The 9684-nt window shown below is 37.4% G+C and overlaps 2 protein-coding genes across 2 annotated transcripts; both read left to right on the top strand.

The window, feature by feature from the left end:
* The first annotated feature begins 780 nt into the window (after positions 1–780).
* LOC129306631 (protease Do-like 8, chloroplastic) lies at positions 781–5229 on the top strand. Its single transcript, XM_054947311.1, has 13 exons — positions 781–1116; positions 1325–1452; positions 2088–2170; positions 2281–2379; positions 2485–2551; positions 3089–3164; positions 3266–3332; positions 3514–3731; positions 3913–3980; positions 4153–4232; positions 4413–4499; positions 4647–4754; positions 4903–5229. The coding sequence occupies exons 1-13, from the start codon at positions 953–955 to the stop codon at positions 5029–5031; spliced, it is 1374 nt and encodes a 457-aa protein (XP_054803286.1). The 5' UTR covers positions 781–952; the 3' UTR covers positions 5032–5229.
* A 1527-nt stretch (positions 5230–6756) lies between these two features.
* Positions 6757–7671, top strand: LOC129305527 (uncharacterized). The gene has a single exon (XM_054945531.1). It carries the CDS (start codon positions 6757–6759, stop codon positions 7669–7671), a length of 915 nt encoding a protein of 304 aa, XP_054801506.1.
* The last annotated feature ends 2013 nt before the right edge of the window (positions 7672–9684 follow it).

The following is a 9684-nucleotide window of genomic DNA, read 5'->3' as shown; positions in this document are numbered from 1 at the left end:
AAGACACATTAGATATAATTATCTCATTCTATCAAATATCTTTCTACTTCCTATTTCTATTTTTATAAAATTATTCCATAAACTGAACATGTCCTTACATTATTACCCTTAAATAAGCATCGCTAAATCCTTAGATGTCTTCTATTTTTTATGTGAAAATTCACGATACAAAAATTAATTTTTTTTATGTGAAAATTCATGATACAAAAGTTAATATTTTTAAAAATAGTAAAAAATAATTCTAATGAACTTTAAATATGCTAAACAAAATAAATCAATAATTTAATATGTTTTATAATAAGATTTTTATGATGAATCGTTTATTTTCATTTTCTATTTTTACACCATTGTCATCTTAACCAACAAAATGAAATATTTATTCTTTTTGATAATATATCAAATAAAATTGTTGTATTATATATATATATATATATATATTTATAAGCTATTGTATTATATTATTTTTTCACATTTCTATCCTCAGAACTCTGATTTTAATGAGCTTTTGAGAGATAACTCATTTAAATTTTTTTGATAAGAAAAAACTCTTTCATAAGACAATAAGAGTACTTTGAACATTTATTTTTATTTTTGTATTATTTTCATCCTCCCAAACTCAAATTTGGAGCTAAGCTAAATGCCTATTTTTTCTCTTAAATATACTAAATACAATTATTTTATTTTATTTTATTTTTCAAATTTCATTCACATTCTTCTTTTTTTAATTGGTACAAATCTCATTCTCATTCTCAAAACGCAAAAATAATTCCGCAAAGCAAACGAGGCCATATTCGTGTTCGTCCTCTACTTCGGATATTTGGTATTTCTCACTGCATATAGAGGCCCTTATCTGCCCCCGAGTCTCGACCTCTTCTCTGTTTTGTGGAGCTCGTCGTAAATTTTGGTTGCCTGCACCACATTTTAGTAATTTTATTCAGAATAATTCTGAGAAATGCTTGTGCCAGCATGCAATTTGTTGTCTCAGGGAACTCCCGCAAGCTGTGTTCTTAGCCGACGAGAGCTCTTCTTCGATGGCTTCTCCTCTCTTTGTACTCATTCCCAAGAGTTGCCTAACAAAGCCGTTGCTTCCCAACCCATCTCCCTTTCAACTTCAAGGTTCCGCATATTATATTTCCATTCTTGAAATTATGTATAAGAATGTTGACAATTAACTCATAAATGAATCACCCTAGCCAATTATTTCATACTTACAATGGATCTACTGGAAAAGTTGCAAGCTTTGTGTGTTGTCATTGTCCCCTAACATTATATTTTCATTGTCAGTTTTATTTTAATGGGGTCATAACCTTTTTTATGCTTATAGGACTGCTAAAGATCAAAGACAGGATTTGGGTGCAATGTTAAGCAAAATTATTGCTTCTCCAACTCGGCGGGTGTTGTTAGCGAGTTGGACTATGTATTCCAGTTTCCATCCTTCAAGGTACTTGTCAGGTCCGCACGGTTCTGCTTGTTTGTCATTAATGATTAAACTCACTGCTAGAAGCAATTTCTTTCTTAGTGTGGGAAATTTATACTGAAATGCTAATGGGTTGGCTTCAATATCAGCTTGTAAACTTTAATTGTCACCAAATTGCACGCCTAAAACCATGTGAGACGAACAATAATGGAAGTTCATTCATAATGGACAATAGTGATATAACATGAACCTAGAACATAAATCTGAGAGTGTAACAACCTCCCTGTACTATTTGTCAAGTGCTGCAGGCTGCGAATTGTCTTGCTAGCTAGTGAAGAATTATAGTAAAAAATTGCTGTGGTTTCAGCTCATATTATATCACTTCATCTTGGATTTGTAAAATACACGAGTTTATTGCCTTGCATTTCTGGCTAGGTGTTAACCAAGCGGTTATTAGATTCAAGATTGCAAAGGAAATTGCTGAAAACAAAACCTTTGCCTCTCTAATTGTCTGGGCAATTTTTTTCTCCTAAAGTTTCCTCAAAATCTATAATTCTTCTTGGGACATACCTAAAATTCAAATTCCATATATGATGAACCCAGTTTAGAATTTAGCCAAAATCTCATATTGCTCTGATTAAAATTCTCATGTGATAAATTTTAAATATAGCTCAAGCCTTGGGGGATCCATCAGTTACACTTGAACAGGTTACCCCTCTTGTGTTTTCTTCTGGGCCTCTGTTCCCCTCTGAGGTCAGCTTTCATTTATATCTGTGGTTTTCTGTCTTTTGAGATTCTGGTGCCTGTTTTCCCTTTTTGTAGCAGTATTCCTGAGAGATTATTCCATTTCTTTTGATATTTAGGATCGAATTGTCCAACTATTTGAAAGGAACACGTATTCTGTTGTTAACATCTTTGATGTGACATTGCGTCCTCAACTAAATGTAACTGGTGTGGTTGAGGTACTGCTCTCCATATTGAATGCCTCAATCATCTCTTTGCTTTAAAGCTTGGTTCCATTTTTTGGCATAATAAAAATGTAACTGTTTTTGGACTGATGCTGGCAGATTCCAGAAGGAAATGGTTCTGGAGTAGTTTGGGATGAGGAGGGGCACATTGTTACAAATTACCATGGTGAGAAATGAGATTCAATGGAAAAAAATAAAGTTTCTTTTTTAATATGAAGTAACTTTCTAGTAGTTACAGAGCAGTAAATATATGCATTTGACATTATATCTCTTCAAAAAGTTTTGGGTGAGTTGTGTTCTGATGTGCATAACCGTTAACTCTTGCACGTGTTGACTGGGCGCCTTGGCCTTTAAATCATTTTAATATTATCCTGAGGTTTCCTTTTATTTTAGATAAAAATTTGGAACATTGCAAATCATAAAACAAACCTTTATCCTAAGCGCTATTAATCACATCAATTTTAATGTTATTTATCTGGAGTTGATGAAAGTTCTGGCATCTGGCATATCTTTTGATTCATCTTTTCTCCATGCTTTGGAACTTTCAGCTTCCTGTTGTTACAGGTCTAGCTTACTTGCTGTGCTTTCCTGGAGCACTGTATGTGCTGAATGCTTTTGCATATTTTTGTGCGTCCGAGTTAATTAGTCAGTTAAACTTTAACCATGGGAAGATTTCTGACTGCTATATTCTCGTTTTACTCAGTAATTGGTAATGCCCTTTCAAGAAACCCAAGCCCTGGTCAGGTCGTTGCACGAGTTAATATCCTAGCATCTGAAGGGTGAGGTGTACAAAGACTTTACATCTCTTCATATACTTCCATTGCAAAGTTAATAACCATTCTGTCATTCCTGATAACCTGACTTCTTATTTGTTATAAAGAGTGCAGAAGAATTTTGAAGGCAAACTTATTGGAGCTGACCGAGCAAAGGATCTTGCTGTCTTGAAGGTATGCATTCTTTTTTATTTTTCACCATTGTTTCTCATTTGGTATATAAATCATGTTTTGATTATGTTTGTCTCAATCAAAATTGTAAATGTGGTTCAAGGTGAAGATGTCTCTTTGTTCCCATGTCAATGTAGCATAGAAGTCGTGGAATATTAATAAATAATAACTTTCACAAATATAGGTAGAAGCCTCTAAAGATCTTTTAAAGCCTGTCATGGTTGGGGAGTCTTCTTCGCTAAAAGTTGGGCAACAATGTTTGGCAATTGGAAATCCATTTGGCTTTGATCACACCCTCACAGTTGGAGTTATAAGCGGACTTAACAGGGACATTTTTAGTCAAACTGGTGTTACAATTGGCGGTGGTATTCAAACAGATGCAGCCATAAATCCGGGGAACAGGTTACAGTGGGCTTCCTTCCTTATCTAAATTAGAAATTTCGTTTTTCCATTTATTTTACAAGTATCTTCTTGGCTGTCTTAGAGTGATCCTTGTGCAAAATGTTTTTCTTAATGAGTATCATAAAATTAGTGGCTCGAAATTATGTCACCACCTTTCTTACTTGTCCTGTGACTGTCATAGTGGAGGTCCTCTGCTGGATTCCAAAGGAAGATTAATTGGGATCAACACTGCAATATTTACTCAGACAGGCGAGTTTTTTCATCTTTACTATTTTTTTTATAAAGAAAATAGAACAAGTATCAGTCTTACATTCTTTTTGTTTTTGTTTTTTTTTTCCATGAAAAAAATGTCTGCATTAGTTCTGTCTGTGTCACTGAGATTGTTTCTTCTCCTCTTGAATTTTTCTTTTTGGTTTTTCAGGAACATCAGCTGGTGTTGGATTTGCCATCCCATCTTCAACTGTACTTAGAATTGCTCCTCAGTTGATTGAATTTGGAAAAGTGAGTAGCTAATGGAGCCAGGCACTGGCTAATTATATTCCTCGTGAACATAATTTCGTGCTTCTTACTGTTAGGTTGCAGCCTTTTATATTCACCGTGGGCAAGATGTTTTCCCTTCTAGTGTTTCATCAGGAACTGCGTTAGGAAATATATAACAAGTTCGTGTTTCCTCAATGTAAGGTTGTTAGAGCTGGCTTAAATGTGGATATTGCTCCAGACTTGATTGCAAATCAACTTAATGTTCGAAATGGAGCCCTTATACTTCAGGTAAATCCAAGAGTTCTTGACTATTTTCTACTTATGCTTTTTTCCTCTGCAATTCCTTTTAGGTTTTTGTACTGTAACTAAAACTTGGTAAACGTATTGGTTTCTAAAAAAAGATCTGATGTGTAAAAAAACTTGATAATTTCTTAGGTTCCCGGAAATAGTCTTGCTGCTAAGGCCGGGCTAAATCCCACCACTAGAGGCTTTGCTGGCAATATAGTCCTTGGGGATATCATTGTTGCAGTTGACAATAAGCCAGTGAGTCGTCTCGAGCAAAATCTGTTTTATTCACAGTTTTTACATATATCATACATGTTCTTCAGGAGCCAAAACATGTTACTTTTACATTACTTAGATTTATCTTCTCTTAGAAAAGCCTTGTTTCTTAAACATGTCAAATGACCAGGTCAAAAGCAAAGCAGAACTGCTGAAAACGTTGGATGAGTACACTTTAGGAGATAAAGTAATTTTAGGAATTCAGAGGGGAAGTGAAAAGTTGGAACTACCTGTAGTTCTTGAGGAACAGATATCTTGAGATGACATGTCACTGGTGGCGGTTGCAAGTTTACAACCCATTAAGCAGGCTGATTTTTTGTTCTGTATGAAGGGCCCTGGCCTTGTATCAAATATGCCATGGCATCCTTGTACCATTTATGGAAGTAGTTTCATTTTATAGCTTAATATGATCATGTCTGACAGAATTGAGATACTGTATGCTCAACTTATTTTGGAAGTCCTTGCTCCTAGGGAGACCAAGACATTTTTTTTTTCTCCTTCCCTTTAGGGTTAAGGGGCAAAAATGCGCCAAAAGTTTTCTAAAAAAAGTTATGGATACCCATACATTTTAGAAGGAGCAATGTTTGCCTTGTAAATGTTAAAAATGGAGCAATTTTGTCCTTTCCTAACCTCTGACAACGTTTGACCAGCAGAGTTTTTTTAACCAATGAAAATGATACAGCTATCACACTCTTCCTGGTTATCATCGTGAACAGACTTGATTCATTTTTCTTAACCACTGCAACGATCTCTTGAGCAAGAGTCCTGAAGAACAAGCTTGTCCTTATTGCCGCCATCTTCGTCATTCTTGTTGCGGGCCTTTGTAGCTAAACCAGCACCAGTTTTGAATTAGGAGCTGCTTCTTTAACTTTTTCTTTTTCTGATTTATTTCCTTGCTGACGGTCTCTTTTGTAAGAGATGCAGCCAAATCTAAAGCATTTTGGGCTGTAGCAATTGCCTTAGCTATTTTTGAAGCTTTTATTTATTATTATTATTTTTTTAGCGACAGCTCTTGTAGCTTCAACAGTATTAGTTGCGGCCACTGCAGCTGTTTTTTGAGGCCTCCACAATTTCCTTTGGTGTAAGGTTAGGGTTATTTGAGTGACGGCTGAACAAATGCTTATTAAGATGAGCTTCAAATTCACTTGAGGACGAAGAGGAAAAAGATAAAGCATCCTCAAAAGCCGTTACACAAGAAGCAGTACCTGGGGTTGGAGAGACGGTTGTAGCATCACCATCTGAACTCTTTTTTTTTTTTTTTTAAGTCTAGCAAATAGGCATTTAGGAGGAGGCAAGAGAATATCAGCATCTAAGCGATTGACATCGCATGCGTTCTTCATCCTCCAATGAATCTTAGCATACAAGTGTTTTGATGGATTATGAAGGAGGACCAGTATTTTGATTTGGGGGTTTGCTTTGGAGTTCTTGGTTTTGATTTCAACTTGGGTTTCACAAGATTGCCATGTGGCATGATAGTTGTATCATCTTTATTGGTTAAAAAATTCATTAGTCAAACATTAATTAGATGTCAGGAAAAGACAACATTGCTCTATTTCTAATATTTTTAGGATAATATTGTTCTTTTTTAAAAATGAAGGTGCTCGTAGCTCTTTTTAAAAGAATTTTAGAACGGGTTCATAAAAGAAATATTCATATCATTCCCAATCAATGACAAAGGGCTGGTAGCCTGTGCAAAGAAGGCAAAAAACACTTGTCGGTGAAAATGGATAGCTCTCCTTGCTTCGAAACTTCTCCCACCGCCACCACTAGATGAGGATCGCTCCATGAAGAAAGTCAAACTGCGTAATGAAAATGCTGAGCCTACTTCTGATTTTATGGATGCTGTTAATGAAGAGGCGTATGAAGATGTTCATGACGACATGGAGGCGGACGTGACCTGTGTTTCAGCTGATGAGGAAGACCATATTTCTGCTACCCAATCTCTGGGTCTTGTTCCTGAGACACAGTTTACATAGAAGTCGTGATGACGGAAACTCAGAACCACCCTCAAGTGAAGATCCCTTCGTTTAAAGATAAGCTACTCAACGGTGGAAGTGCAACCTCTGAGGAAGATGGAGATATTACCCTCGGTAAAGATGATGTTTCATTTGAAGTAAACGATGGCATCCCATCAATTACTTTCTCGTCCCAAGTGCTGAGTGTTCTAGATAAGAAGATGGGTTTCTCCGTGGTTATCAAACTACTTGGCCGTAAGATTAGCTATCGTCAGCTTCGCATGCAGCTCCAGCTAATCTGGCGACCTTTAAGACTGTTCCAGCTCAACGATGTCGATGATGAATGCTTCCTAGTTAAGTTCAGTAATGAGGAAGATTTTCAACGAATTTTAACTACCGACCCTTGGGTTATCTATGGTCATTACCTGACTGTTCAACCTTGGACTCCTTCCTTCAAGCCACAAGAACATGTGATCAATCATGTGATTGGCTGGGTTCGTCTCCCTGGACTTCCTGCTAGATATTACCACAAGAGCATCATCCGTTCCATTGGAGGTGTCTTCAGCAATGTCCTAAAAGTTGATTACAATACTGATTTTGGGGATCGACGTAAGTTCGCTAGACTTGCTGTGTCCATTGATCTAACAAAGCCACTCATCTCGAAGATTAAAGTTGACGGAAAAATCATTTATGTTGAATATGAGAGTCTCCCGATGATTTGTTTTCAAGGTGGAAGGTATGGCCATACAGAGGAACGTTGCCCAGAGAGATTGGTCATGCAAGATGGAGCTGCTCAGTTGCAGCGGCAACCGGAGGTTGCTCCTCCACCACCCTTCGACGCGCGTGCGAAATCCAAATACGGCTCCTGGATGAAGGTACCACCAAGGTACAAAAAGAGGTACGAAAGAAGTGGCCTGAAGAGAGGAGGTTTTTGCGTGATGTGAGATCAGGACAGGCTCCAAATTTTATGTCCTCAATACAGTCCAAGAAATGGATGACCATGGTCCTGAGGTGTACGATACTGTCAGACCTATCCATATTGGGATTGGCACTTCCTCTAAACGACCCATAAAAGAGAAAGCCTTTTACAAAAGGAAGGAGACAACACATAAACATAAGGATGTCATACCTGAGGCTATGAGCAAAGACTATGTTTTTAACTCCCCCAGCTATAATGCCTTGATGGCCCCCACGACTTTAGACAGAAAGAATCATCAGGTGATTTCAATTCAAGATGAAAGGATCCCAACTAGACACACCTGAATTTGGGCCAACCTTCAGTTAATGAAGCCCAACCCACCATCAATATAGATCTACCCCAATGTCCTAAGCCCCCAGATCCGCAAGCTGACAGCAGAGGCTTTAAGCTGTCCTCTGGTCTCAAAATACATAACTTCAAGGACAAGCCACATGAACACGAACCAGGACCATCAGTGAAACTGATGAAGGAGATGGCCAGACATGTGCGCACTGAACAGGTTCAGGAAGAAGGTCATGACACGGTTGCCATACTAGTAGAGGGAGTTGATTTCAACTCTAGTTCTGAGCAATAAAATAATTTTGTATTTTATTATATCCATTCTCATATGGAATTGTCAGGGGGCTTTAGATAAAAGGCTTCCCTCAATTATTAAATCCTTTATAGATAACTATAAGCTTGAAATTCTTGTCCTTGTAGAACCTTGAATTTCAGGTGTGAAAGCAGATAAAGTCATCAAGCAAATTGGTCTCCCATACTCGCATAGAGTTGAAGCTATGGGTTTTTCTAGAGGCATTTGGGTTCTTTGGTCCTCTGCAGTAGACATAAAAGTTTGGGCTAATCACTTCCAATTCATACATATGGAGATTAACTCTTCTTTATTTCCTAGGAATTTTTATTTCATAGCTGTCTATGGTAGCCCACAAGCTCGCTCTTGAAAATGGTTATGGAAGGACTTGTGCTCTATTACACCATTAAGAGACCAACCGTGGCTTTTAGCGGGTGATTTTAATGCCACACTTTCTGTTAATGATAGGAAAGGAGGAGCTGGACGTCCTAACACTGGCTGCAAGAAATTCAGAAAATTCATTGATCAAAATGGGCTAATAGACTTGGGCTTCAATGGGCCTAAACACACCTGGCGTCGTGGTATACTTATGGTTCGCCTGGATAGAGCCCTTTGTAACTCCAATTGGTTTCATCTGTTTCATTCTTCAAGGGTTGATCATTTGCCCAAACTTCTATCTGACTATCGACCCATTCTTATCAACTTGGGACTACATCAGTCTTCTGCAACCCATGAAAAGCCTTTCCGTTTTTTAGCTTCTTGGTTAACGCACCCAGATTTTAATAACTTGATGTAGAGATCTTGGGATCAGCAGGGCTCTATTATCGATAATATCCAAAGGTTCTCAAACAATGCCCGTATATGGAATCAAAGGGTATTTGGCAATATTTCTAAGAAGAAAAGTGCTTACTCTCACGAATTCTAGGAGTACAAAAGAAACTTGAAACATCCCCCTCCTGTGACTTCCTACTCAATTTGGATGATCATTTAAGGGAGGATTATGAAGATGTATGTTTGCAGGAGGAGCTTCTCTAGCAACAAAAATCGTCTACTGATTGGATGAAGCTAGGTGATAGAAACACTTCTTTTTTTCACACTAAAGCCTTGATCCGCAGAAGGAAAAATCGTATAGCACGTTTACAAAATCATCAAGGCGACTGGGTAGAAGATGACCAAGAAATCTCTAACATAACACTCTGCTATTTTGAAACATTGTACTCTCTAGATGATGAGATTTTCACTCTATACAATATCTCGGGTAAGTTCCCTCAAATCTCTGACTTGTCAACTGATGCTTTAAGTCAGATGATTACTCTTGAGGAAGTCAAAAGGGCCTTATTTGACATGAAGCCAATGAAATCTCCAAGTGTTGATGGTTTACGTGCCCTATTTTTTCAAACTCAATGAGAT

The sequence above is a fragment of the Prosopis cineraria genome, unplaced genomic scaffold (assembly GCF_029017545.1).
Source record: "Prosopis cineraria cultivar Desert tree isolate PC_DT_omini unplaced genomic scaffold, ASM2901754v1 PC3, whole genome shotgun sequence".
NCBI classification, from domain to species: domain Eukaryota; kingdom Viridiplantae; phylum Streptophyta; class Magnoliopsida; order Fabales; family Fabaceae; genus Prosopis; species Prosopis cineraria.
Note: the sequence above shows the minus strand (reverse complement) of the source record. Positions and strands in the feature narration are given on the sequence as shown.

Excerpts from the sequence above, each read along its gene's own strand:
- LOC129306631 (XM_054947311.1), top strand. The coding sequence starts at position 953 with ATGCTTGTGCCAGCATGCAATTTGTTGTCTCAGGGAACTCCCGCAAGC. Across the intron at positions 3,165-3,265 it reads AATATCCTAGCATCTGAAGG|AGTGCAGAAGAATTTTGAAG; the intron begins GTGAGGTGTACA and ends TTTGTTATAAAG. Across the intron at positions 3,981-4,152 it reads TGCAATATTTACTCAGACAG|GAACATCAGCTGGTGTTGGA; the intron begins GCGAGTTTTTTC and ends TTGGTTTTTCAG.
- LOC129305527 (XM_054945531.1), top strand. The coding sequence starts at position 6,757 with ATGACGGAAACTCAGAACCACCCTCAAGTGAAGATCCCTTCGTTTAAA.